At 46.2% G+C, this 13,025-nt stretch overlaps 1 protein-coding gene across 1 annotated transcript in view; it reads left to right on the top strand.

The window, feature by feature from the left end:
* Positions 1-13,025, top strand: part of LOC126285268 (WSCD family member AGAP003962-like) — a 285,470-nt gene that overhangs the window by 165,668 nt on the left and 106,777 nt on the right. The window contains exon 3 of the mRNA XM_049984558.1: positions 4,846-5,004. Within this exon, the coding sequence (XP_049840515.1) occupies positions 4,846-5,004 (159 nt within the window). The remainder of the gene's footprint in view (positions 1-4,845; positions 5,005-13,025) is intronic.

The following is a 13,025-nucleotide window of genomic DNA, read 5'->3' as shown; positions in this document are numbered from 1 at the left end:
TTTTGTTAGTAGGATTGCAATGGGGATTCTGGCCAACATTCGAACCTGGACCGTCGGTTGGTCCCGGCCTTGGCGGCGGCCGAGTCAGTGGAGGCGGGATGACGTCATCGTGCCCAACGACTGTCCCCTCCACGGTGCAGAGCCAGACCGCTGTGCTGCGACTAACCAGACAGGCAGCTTCTGAGCCAGGGCCCAAACACTCATATTCACAGCTCTCAGTCACAGAACAGTATTTTACTGGACATTAAAATATAACGCAAATCAGTACGTGTCCCAGACACAGCCAACTTATTCTCTGTAGTCCACTTCGTGACGACTAACGTTCTATATTTGAACTCCATTTGGTAAAAGGCACAAGGCGCCCTCAAACATTACAATGTTATTTCCATCTGTAAATTGTCTATGATATTTATCAAATAAGTAAACATATTGGCATTTCGGTTTTAGGCCTGTTTCAAGCTATGTTATTGGTGTCAAGAAACCTTTTTTGGGTGTACTTTCATTAAAACTTCACCTTAACAAGATTCATTTCAGAAGAGAATAAGAAAATGCACCATGTACTACACCAGCAAAAAAATATAATTGAAGTGAATGGCGAATATAGGTTTTTGTTACTTTTGTTCTTATGGACACTTCAGGTTATGTCCCACTGGCGCTGCAAAACTCAAGTTTCGAGGAAGGTTTTGACATTTACCGATCGGAACAATGGTGCCAAGGTTGTCGGGAGGAGGTAATTTTAACCAGACTCCGGATGGGGCACTGTCTTTTTAGCCATCGACATCTTTTAAGTGGCGATCCTCCCCCACTCTGTCCCCACTGCTTTCAGCTGTGGACGGTAAGACACCTTTTACTTCAGTGCCCCTATTTTACTCCGTTACGCGCCCGTCTACAGCTGTCGCCTGATAATATCTTCCATTTTAGCAGATGACACGCGCTCAGCCGATCGCGTTCTCGAGTTCATTAGTGCCAGTGAGACGACGTCAGTCATTTGAAGCTCCTTTTGGGGACAAACAACACCACTTCTATAGTGGTTTTTTAAGCTATCCTTCTGTTTTTGGTGTCCCAACTTTTTTTGAGTGTTGCTCCCATTGCTGCTGGTTTCCACTGTCTTCTTTTTACCTTTCCCTAAGTCACAGACTGTGCACTAATGACAGTAGCTGTTTTGCGCCCTAAAACCGTAACAAAAAAAAATGTCTAAAAATATTTACACTCTGCATTTCCTTTACTTTCCATAATCAGCTACTAAATAACATGAAGAACTACAACATTTTCAGCTACAGACGTCACGTTTTTCATGACTTTAGCAAAATAAACTGTACTAAAAATCACACTTTTTGGAGAGACCTTTAGAGAGATGTATCACTTAAACTGTATATGTTAGTAAGAATTATAGCTACGAAAAGCATCAAACACAACATGTTACTTTCGGCCGGCCAATGTGGCCGATCGGTTCTAGGCGCTGTAGTCTGGAACCGCGCGACCGCTACGATCGCAGGTTCGAATCCTGCCTCAGACATGGACGTGTCTGATGTCCTTAGGTTAGTTAGGTTTAAGTAGTTCTAAGTTCTAGGGGACTGATGACCTCCGATGTTATGTCCCATAGTGCTCAGAGCCATTTGAACCATTTTTTTTTTTTACTTTCGTAAATACTTAGGACAACATAGCTGCTCCTCAGAATGCTTTTCTCAGGGACCTTACACATTCTCTTGCGGCTACTACTTCAGGCTCATGTGTGTCGGTGCGTTTGGACAAATTTCCACAGTGAGGAAACTTCGATGTGTCATTGTGGACATTTCTAGGTCTGTCTTTGTACCAAAGTAATACAGTACCCTAAGAAACTAGGAAAATAGTATGTATTACTTATGCATAACAGCAAAACACATATGTGGCTCAATTGTTGGCACGCCTGATCGAATTTACGGGTTGTGGTTCGCTTGGCGGTGACAGTAGTTCCTTCATTGTACCAAAGTAAAATAGCACTTTAAAGAAAACTGTATTATTTATGAAAATACGTTAACATTTCTCCTATAAAAGTGCAAAACACATGTGGACGACTTATTGGCACTACTCATCTAACTTAGGGGTTGGGACAAACGCTACTAGGATTACACTTTGACCGGACGCCACACACATGTGGTGCGCCCCCATCCACTCCGGTTCCTCCTTGTCACAGTCAGCTTCTGAGTCTACCACCAACAGCATCACTCACTTGCAACTGGCGACTGCGTCGCTTTTAATATCTGTTTTCCTATCCAGTCAGGAATGTCTCACACGAGTCCAGACTCGCTGATATGAGCAAGTGTGCATGCGAGGAACAGTTGACGCAATCTCAGGGTGCGCCATACACTGGAGCGCCAAAAAAATTGGTGTAGACATGCGTATTCAAATACAGAAATATGTAAAGAGGCAGAATACGGCGCTGAAGTCGGCAACGCCTGTATAAGACAAGTGTCTGGTGCAGTTGTTAGATCGGTTACTGCTGCTACAATGCCATCTTATCAAGATTTAAGTGAGTTTGAACATACTGTTATAGTTAGCGCACGAGCGACAGGACACAGTATCTACGAGGTAGCGATGAAGTGGAGTTTTTCCCGTACGACCGTTTCACGAGTGTACTGCGAATATCAGGGATGCGGTAAAACATCAAATCTCCGACATTTCTGCGGTCGGAGAAAGATCCTGCAAGAACGGAACCAATGACGATTGAAGAGAATCGTTCGACGTGAAAGAAGCGCAACCCTTTCGCAAACTGCTGCAGATTTCAATGCCGGACCATCAACAAGTGCCAGCGATCCATTCGACGAAACATCATCGATATGGGCATTTAGAGCCGAAGGCCCACTCGTGTACCCTTGATGACTGTACGACACAAAGCCTGGGTCCGTCAACACCGACATTGGACTGTTGATGACTGGAAACATGTTGCCTGGTCGGACGAGTCTGGTTTCAAGTTGTATCGAGTGGATGGACGTGTACGGCTATGGAGACAACCTCATGAATCTATAGACCCTGCATGTCAGCAGGGGACTGTTCAAACTGGTGGAGGCTCTGTAATGGTGTGTGGCGTGTGCAGTTGGAGTGATGTGGGACCCCTGATACGTTTAGATACGACTGTGACAGGTGACATGTACGAAAGCACCCTGTCTGTTCACCTGCATCCATTCGCGTCCATTGTGCGTTCTGACGGACCTGGGTGATACAGCAGGACTATGCGACACCCCACACGTCCAGAACTGCTACACAGTTGCTCCAGGAACACTCTTCTGAGTTTAAACACTTCCGCTGGCCATCAGACTCCCCAGACATGAACATTATTGAGCATATCTGGGGTGCCTTGCAACGTTCTGTTCAGAAGAGATCTGCACCCCCTCGACTCTTACGGATTTATGGACAGCCCTGCAGGATGCATGGTGTCAGTTCCCTCCAGCTCTACTTCAGATATTAGTCGAGTCCATGCCACGTTGTGTTGCGTGCTTGCAGCGGCCCTAGAGGGTATTAGGCAGGTGTACTACTTTTTTTTGGCTCTTCAGTGTATTTGACTGAGTTAATCTAAATTCGACGCAAGAAGCGAATCGGGTACGTGTGCATTTTTATAACACACGTGCAATAACACACGACAAGTTGGCACCGGAGCGAGACGTTCTTGACTGAGCACGAGCACCGATCGTAGCAGTGTCCCCCTGACGTCACGCGTGTGGCCTCATCCCACCCGTTACCCTCCATCCCTGCCACACATGTGATGATTGTGAAAAAAAAAATTGCTGATTTGATCCATTATAAACGGTTTTTGAAAGCCTTAGACTGTGAAACAATAGGTCTGTTTGTAAATAAATCTTCTGCTACTAGTCACGATTTTTACTTTATTTTACTTTTCGCGCGACGCGAAATGATTGCCATTTTGAAGTGTCTTTTTTGCGTATTAAACCATTCTTTTGATATGAAGACAGTAACTGTTCTCGAAAGAACAGATACTGTTGACGACCGTGCACCTTTTCCCTGGAATAAATGATGATTAACTGAAACCCTCAGCTGCCGACAGGTGTTGTTGATACACCTCGATGTGGACAGCTGAAAATGTGTGCCCCGACCGGGACTTTAACCCGGGATCTCCTGCTTACATTGCAAACGCTCTATCCCTCTGAGGCACCGAGGACACAGATGAATAGCCCGACTGCAGGGACTTATCCCTTGCACGCCTCCCGTGAGACTCACATTCCCAACTGTCCAGTTTCAGTTGGTCATCATTCTATTGATGTTGTCAATGTGTGTGAGCCTGCTTGATTTCGTTGACTTTTAGTGCAATATATAAGAAACTCGCGATTTTGTAGTCGAGTGTCGATTCCTTTGGTGAAGCTAGTGGCGGCCATTAGAAAACAAAAAGTACAAATTCTTCTAAATTTCGCCACTAACTTCACCAAAAGAATCGATACCCAACTAAAAAATCGCGTGTTTATTATATATTGCAGTAAAAGTCAACGAAATGAAAAAAAATTGATGATTTGATCCATTATAAACGGTTTTTGAAACCCTGCGACTGTGAAACAATAGGTCTGTTTTGTAAATAAATCTTCTGCTACTCATACATTGATAACATCAATAGAAATGGCTTAATAAAAAAACCGCTGTTGAAAATGGGAATCATTTCCCGAAACGCGTCGTGTGAAAAGTAAAATAGAGAAAAAAATCGTGACTACTAGCACAAGATTTATTTATAAACAAACCTAAAAACATTTTCGTTATAGTTGTCGCGCCGAATATTGGTAAAGCCTCTAACTTTCCAGCGAGATCCTGCGTCGCCTCTGTGTGTGTCGCAGGCTCCTGCTAATCCGCTTCTCCTCCCCGCAGGCGATCGGCCGGTATGGCAGCACCTGCGGCGGCGGCCCCCTGCAGAAGCTGCGCCTGCGGCGCGGCCGCCTGTGCGCCGTGCTGTCGCTCGTCTGCGTCTACCTGGCCGGCGTGCTGCTGCTCTCCTCCGTCTCCATCGACCCCCACTACTACTCCAACGTGAGTACGCCACTGCCCATTTCTCTGGGTGGTGTAGGGTCTCAGACCATCAGCAACTCCGACGGCGAGCTCTGCCTTCTGGATTGTTAGTGGTTTCCCTGAATCACTCCAGGCGAATGCCAAAGTAGTTCCTGCCCTCAAGCAACTGTAAAACGACCATCCTAACCCGTAAGCAGCAGCAGTCTTACATGACGCTGGTGTGGGGATTGTAATTCTGTAAACTACTCCCCCAAACTCGGCCTACCTCTCTCATTGTGCAGGAGTGTGTTGTCCATAGATTGCACGTAAGATTTTCACTACACGACATCCTGTTTTGTAACTACACAAATGTCTAAACAAATGAAGGTGTTTCTACATCTACATCCATACTCCGCAAGCCACCTGACGGTGTGTGGCGGAGGGTACCCTCAGTACCTCTATCGGTTCTCCGTTCTATTCCAGTCTCGTATTGTTCGTGAAAAGAAGGACTGTCGGCATGCTTCTGTGTGCGCTCTAATCTCTCTGATTTTATGCCCATGGTCTCTTTGCGAGATATACGTAGGAGGGAGCAATATACTGCTTGACGCCTCGGTGAAGGTATGTTCTCGAAACTTTAACAAAAGCCCGTACCGAGCTACTGAGCGTCTCTCCTGCAGAGTCTTCTACTGGAGTTTATCTATCATCTCCGTAACGCTTTCGCGATTACTAAATGATCCTGTAACGAAGCGCGTTGCTCTCCGTTGGATCTCCTCTATGTCTTCTGTCAACCCTATCTGGTACGGATCCCACACTGCTGAGCAGTATTCAAGCAGTGGGCGAACAAGCGTACTGTAAACTGCTTTCTTTGTTTTCGGGTTGCATTTCCTTTAGATTCTTCCAATGAATCTCAGTGTGGTATCTGCTTTACCGACGATCAGCTTTATATGATCGTTCCATTATAAATCACACGTAATGCGTACTCCCAGATAATTTTTGGAATTAACTGCTACCAGTTGCTGACCTGCTATATTGTAGCTAAATGATATGGGATCTTTCTTTCTATGTATTCGCAGCACATTACACTTGTCTACATTGAGATTCAATTGCCATTCCCTGCACCATGCGTCCATTCGCTGCAGATCCTCCTGCATTTCAGTACGTACAATTTTCCATTGTTACAACCTCTCGATACACCACAGCATCATGCGCAAAAAGCTTCAGTGAACTTCCGATGTCATCCACAAGGTCACTTATGTGTGTTGTGAATAGCAACGGTCCTACGGCACTCCCCTGCGGCACACCTGAAATCACTATTACTTCGGAAGACTTCTCTCCATTGAGAATGACATGCTGCGTGCTATATTATATATTCAGGGTGCAGGACAAGTAATACAGGAGCAATTTAAGGGTGAAGCAATTTTTCTACTTCACAAAATGACAGACAGAAAAGATATTTAAAAAAACAGTAGAGCTAACCTCTATAATGAACAAGATTCTCATTAAAATATGCTTTATCACACAGAAACGAGACACTCCTTGTTTTGCAACTGAATGTTTTATTTGTTTGTGCAAAATATGTTTCGCCTGTTCATGCTAGTCATCTTCAGGTTTTTTTGTTTTGTTTTGCAATCGTATTGACCAACTAGGATCACATTAACAACTTCAGTTCCTCTTCTTCCTTTGTTGTTGTTTCCTATTTTTCCAGTATTCCCTCATTTTCTCCCTATGAAGTCTCTTCCTTTCTTCTGTCCATGTTGTTCCCGATTTTTTTATTTCTTCTGCTTTGAAAGCCTTCCAAATTACGTATTTTGTTTTTAAGCGGTTTCCTTCTGCTATTTCTGATTCTTTGATGTTGTTTCTTTGTTGTTTCTTTCAAGATCTTTTCTTACTTCTTTAATCCATGCTATTGTCGATTTCGTCTTCCAGAAATATAGGAGTATTTGTTTTGTTAGTCTGTTTCCATCCATTCGGTAGAAATGTCCAGGGAAAGGTTAGTCTTTGTTTGGCCATTACTTCAGATATTTTCTCTGTATTTTTTTGTAGATCTCCTCATTACTTTTTATTTTCCAACCATCTTCAGTTTTCATTGCATCCATTATTTTTCTAATAATCCTTCTTTCCTTCAGTGGTTGATAATATACAGAAAAATATTTAAGTATGCAAATTTGGATATGAGGTCTCTACGCAGGTCACTTGTGTTTTTTACTTACACTCATTTTATGCTGTGTTCATGCGTCCATTTATCTTTCTGTTTGTACTAAATTCACACAGCATAAAACAAATACCACAGTACAAAAGAAACAAAAACTGTGAGAAAACAGAAATATAAAAACGTCAGTTGAGCTATATATGAGTTAACATTTAATACCTGCAACTCTAAATATATTGGCATCACTGCAAGAAATGTTTAACGACAGGTACAAAGAACGTAGGTCACTGAAGTGTGAATGTACCAACCCCATATATGCTGAACATTTAATTAAAAAAAATCGCCACGCTCTTGGAGCGAAACAGTTACGTCAGTCTTATATCAAAACAAAAGAATGGGAATCGTATCTCTGCAGGAAGAATACTTTACATAAATAAAAATGAAAAATATGCTCAATGGGCAAAAGAGCAGTAATAGAAGAACGATATTCAAACTAATTGACCGTTTACCATAGAGAAAGACACACACAACCAGTGCCCCACCTGCCACCCTCCCTTCATCTGCACCCCAACGCCACACTCCAACCTCACCCTCTACAGACCCCACGATACCTCACTCAGCCCTAAAACTTCTGACAAAGAACATGTGCAGTGTGTTGTAGTACAGGTTATGTGCAAAGCAATATTTGAATGTGACATACCAACTGCAAGAATCCTGTATTATGTGCATTTAGCACATGTACACATGTAGAACAGATGCATATATGATCAGGACACAAAATGAAAGTAACAATCACAACCATATACACTAACCAAAAAAAGTTTTGCATCATCCTGGTTCCCACAACTTCTCAAGATAGGCGTTGACTGTGGATATTGTATCACAGACATGGTCCTTTCGACTGTTCAGAGATGTCACTAAACCCGCCCAAAGATGTAAACGACCATGCATGAGCAGCGCCTATTAGACGGAGGGGGTCCGACAGCCGATGAGTTCCAGTCATTTCACCAGGAAGGAGGTACACGGCTCGTGTTGTCTGTAGCTCAACCATACATAGATGGTCAATACGGCGGTTCGATCTCGTCCGCATTGTTACTTTGTGCCAGGAAAGACTCTCAACAAGGTAAGTGTCCATGCGTCTAGGAGTAAACCAAAGCGATGTTGTTCGCTGATGGAGGAGATACAGAGAGACAGGAACTGTCGATGACATGCCTCGCTCAGGCCGCCCAAGGGCTACTACTGCAGTGGATGACCGCTACCTGCGGATTATGGCTCGGAGAAACCCTGACAGCAACTCCACCATGTTGAACAATGCTTTTCGTGCAGCCACAGGAAGTCGTGTCACCACTCAAACTGTGCACAATAGGCTGTATGATGCGCAACTTCACTCCCGACGTCGATGGCGAAGTTTATCTTTGCAACCACGACACCATGCAGCACGGTCAGATGCGCCCAACATGTCGAATGGACCGCTCAGAATTAGCATCACGTTCCCTTCACCGATGAGTGTAACATATGTCTTCAACCAGACAATCGTGGGAGATATCTCTGGAGGTAATCCGGTCAGGCTGAACGCCTTAGACACGCTGTCTAGTGGGTGGCATTATGTACGTCCGACGTACGCCGCTGGTGGTCATGGAAGGCGCCGTAACGGCTGTACGATACGTGAATGCCATCCTCCGACCGATAGTGCAACCATATCGGCAGCATATTGGCGAGGCATTCGTCTTCATGGACGACCAATTGCACCCCCCTCGTGCACATCTTTTGAATGACTTCCTTCAGGATAACGACATCGCTCGACTATGGTGGCCAGTATGTTCTCCAGACATGAACCCTACGGAACATACCTGGGATAGACTGAAAAGGGATGTTTATGGGCGACGTGACCCACCAACCGCTCTCAGCGATCTACGCCGAATCGGCGTTGAGTAGTGCGACGATCTGGACCAACAGTGCCTTGATGAACTTGTAGATAGTATGCCACGACGAATACAGGCATCCATCAGTACAAGAGGACGTTCTACTGGGTATTAGAGGTCCAGGTGTGTACAGCAATCTGGACCACCACCTCTCAAGGTCTCGCTGTATGGTGGTACAACATGCAATGTGAGGTTTTCATGAGCAAAAAAAGGGTGGAAATGATTCCAGAATGAGATTTTCACTCTGCAGCGGAGTGTGCGCTGATATGAAACTTCCTGGCAGATTAAAACTGTGTGCCCGACCGAGACTCGAACTCGGGCCCTTTGCCTTTCGCGGGCAAGTGCTCTACCAACTTTTTTTTTTTTTCTGTCACCCTGACCACTTTTTTTTTTTTTTTTTTTTTTAATTTGTATTGAAGAAACTAAAGGTACATATATATTCACTATGCAAGAGTTCTTCAAGGTACCATTCCATTTAAACATATACAAATAACTATTAGTTAAGCAAAAAAATAAATAAATACATTAAAAAGAAAAAACATTAAATACAACAAAGTATAACATATTCTGTCTTTTTGCTTTTTTTAATTATTATTAATTTTTTTTTTTTTTTTTTTTTTGTCGATGCATGGGAACGTGGATAAGGGTGTTGCATCATGTGACAGGTATGCATGGTACACCCCAGCTTTGAGGGGGGTCAAGGAAGACGCTGCGGAGATAACCGGCAAAAGTTTGTCGGTAAGATGGTTTTCGGGTGAGGGTGCTATGCGAGGTCACAACTTTGTACCAGAAGTCAAGAACTGTATGCGGACCATTTTGAAAGAGGTATTCTAAAGCCAGTCCTCGAAACCAGATGAGAGTATGGTGCTTAGCAAGAGGGTAGTGAAATGTCTGGGGCAACAACAGGAAATCCGGGGTTACCGTCGTTGGCGGGGCACGGAGGTAAAAGCCCACGATTCGTTGGATGAGGAGCCATACGTTTTGTTTCAGTGGGCACGTAAGACGGTGCTCGTCGGTGTCTTCGAGCTGACAGTCAGGGCAGAATGGGGAGGTGGCCAGTCCTATGCGATAAAGTCGACTGTTAGTCGGGAACTTTCCATAAACTAAAACATACCAGAGTGAAGACACAGACGACGGTAAAAAGGGTGCATGCACACACCCCCAAACCGTGCGCCAGTTAATGTCAGGATGCCGTAGCACCATGGGGTCGCAAGGGTTGGACAGCATAAACAAACGATAATAATCTTTTGCACGGGGAGGACGGGCGACTGGAAGATCGGCCCGAACGTAGCTGAGTTCTATGAAACAATTGGCGACGTGGTACAATAATGGAGAAATAGGTGCCACATTGATCGGTGGATCGAGAGAAGCTGGTCGGAGGATATCGAAGAGACTACGTGTTAAGGACGGAACCGTCCCCTGCCAGTGCCGCAACAGAGTGTGGACAAAGAGTGCAGAAGATCGTGCCTGCACGTTGACGAGTCCGAGGCCACCTTTTGCAGGAGGCAATGTTAAAGTGCTGTAGCGGACTTTGAAAAGTGCCCCTGCTGACACGAAATATCCAAAGGCTGATTGGATGCGGCGGCCAAGGAGTAACGGCATTGGGAGGATCTGGGCGACGTGTACCAGTTTAGGGGCTACATATATGTTGACATAGGACACACGTTGGAGTAGGTTTAAGTTACGGTGCACTTGACCGCGGACATGGTGCCGAATCGACTGCAAAAGCCGCCGGTATGCCAGGGCCACTGTGCGGTGTGTGGAGCTCGTAAATTCGATACCCAAGTAACGAAGGGTGGTACTGACTGGGAGTGGGTTCGGCACCATAGCCGGGAGGTCGCGCCCAATGTGCATCATAGTCGATTTACGGACATTAAGAATGCTACCAGAAAGATGTCCATACTGGTGGATCCATTGGATGGCGTCATTGAGTTCCGTGGAGGAGCAGGTGAGAAAGAGAAGATCGTCCGCATAAGCCCTACAGTGAAAGGTGTAGTCACGCAAAGTGAGGCCCTGCAGTCTAGAGGTAAGTCCAGTGATGAGGGGCTCAAGTGCAATGGCATATAGTAAAGTAGACATAGGGCATCCTTGACGTACAGAGCGGCGTATAGGAATCGGTCCTACAAGCCTCCCATTGACTTGTACCATCGAGACGGCGGGAAGTAGTAACCGGCGAATGGCATCGACAAAAAGTAATGGGAACCCCATACGTGTCGCCACCATGAGGAGGAATGGGTGTCGAACGCGATCAAAGGCACTCGTGAAATCGACGGATACCAGTGCTGCACGAAGGCGACAAACCGACGCCAGTGCAATGAGGTCACGGCATTCTCCTAGGGCTGTTTGTAAGGTGGCCCCACAACCACGTGCGGTCTGCTCAGGTGAAAGGACCGTAGGTAAGACGGTGCGCATGCGCGCTGCTAAGAGGCGTGCATAGATTTTATAGTCTGCATTCAGGAGTGTAAGGGGGCGATATGCAGAGACATGAGACCCTCCCTTCGGTTTAGGCACAGGTAGAAGAATGCCAGTGACGAATTCAGGTGGAATTGGGAAGGATGGAGTAAAGAGTTCGTGAATCATTTCCGTCCAGCGAGGAAGCATCAACGTGGTGAACGCCCGGTAAAACTCCACTGGGAGACCATCTGGTCCTGGTGATTTGTTCTTGGCCCCTCTGTTGATCGCATCTACTACCTCTTCTGCGGTGATTGCAGACATCATGGACGTTGACTCCGCTACGGTGAGTGTCCGATCAGGGGAAGGACGGAGATTATCAGGAATGGGCGTCGCCATCTGTTCATCATCATAAAATTGGCGATAATGTTCAGCAAAGGCAGACACCACCGCCGCCTGTGTTGTGTGGTGAACACCATCGGAGGTCGTGATGTGGGAGACGAAGAGTCGACGTCGACGACTGTGGTCGGATGCGGCATGGATTGTGGATGGGGTTTCGTCGTGGAGGAGGTCTTGTCGTCGGGAACGCACCACGACACCATGCAGTCGTGCACGTTGAAGAGAGAGGAGACGAGCTTTGGTACGTTGTCGTTCCCTATGGGTGTCAGGTGATGGAGGGAGTGCATCGAGCTCACGGAGGACGGCGTAGTAAAAATTTGTGGTGTCTCGATGCCATGCTGCTGCTTCCTTGCCACATTGTATGAAGGCCTTTCTGATCGCAGGTTTGGCACATTTGAGCCACCAATGGAACGTGGATGTGTACTGCGGAAGACGTCTTTCGCAAGACGCCCACGTAGTGGCAATACATTGTCGGCAGTGTGGATCATTAAGGAGGGAGGTATTAAGCTTCCAGTAACCTCTGCTGCGCCACACTGACTGAGGTGGCAGAGCCAGGGAGCAAATGACGGCGCAGTGGTCCGAGAATGCAAGGGGCCACCGTTCAGCTTGGGCGACGTCATTGCCAAGGTGGGCAGAGACATATAACCGGTCCAGTCTGCTCGCAGAATGTGCTGTATAATGGGTGAAACCGGGAGTATTGCCATGAATTTTCTCCCAAACGTCCACTAGGTGAAAATCTTCGATTAAGGTGAGGAGCGCCGGGCATGGCGAATAACCAGGCATTTGGTCCTGCGGATGGAGGACACAGTTGAAATCGCCTCCCATGATAAGGCGATCATAGCTTCCAGAAAACAGGGGCGCCACGTCATGTCCGAAGAAAGTGGACCGCTGCCGACGGTTCGTGGAGCCAGACGGAGCGTAGATATTGATGACGCGCGTGTCGAAGATGGTAACAGCCATGCCTCTTCCACAGGGAAGGATTATCGTGTCCTTGAGTGGGATTCCTTCGCGTATGTAGAAAGCCACTCCACGCCCTGATTGATCACATGTGGACGTGTATGAGTCGTAGCCGTAGACTGGTGGTAGTGTGGCAACGCGTACTTCCTGAAGAAGGGCGACGTCGACGTCAGAGGCCCGAAGCATGTCACATAGGAGTTGCAGCTTGGATACAGTGCCGATCATGTTGATGTTCAGCGTGGCAA

This window comes from Schistocerca gregaria, chromosome 8 (genome assembly GCF_023897955.1).
Source record: "Schistocerca gregaria isolate iqSchGreg1 chromosome 8, iqSchGreg1.2, whole genome shotgun sequence".
NCBI lineage: Eukaryota > Metazoa > Arthropoda > Insecta > Orthoptera > Acrididae > Schistocerca > Schistocerca gregaria.
This window is presented reverse-complemented; position numbering and strand designations above follow the sequence as displayed.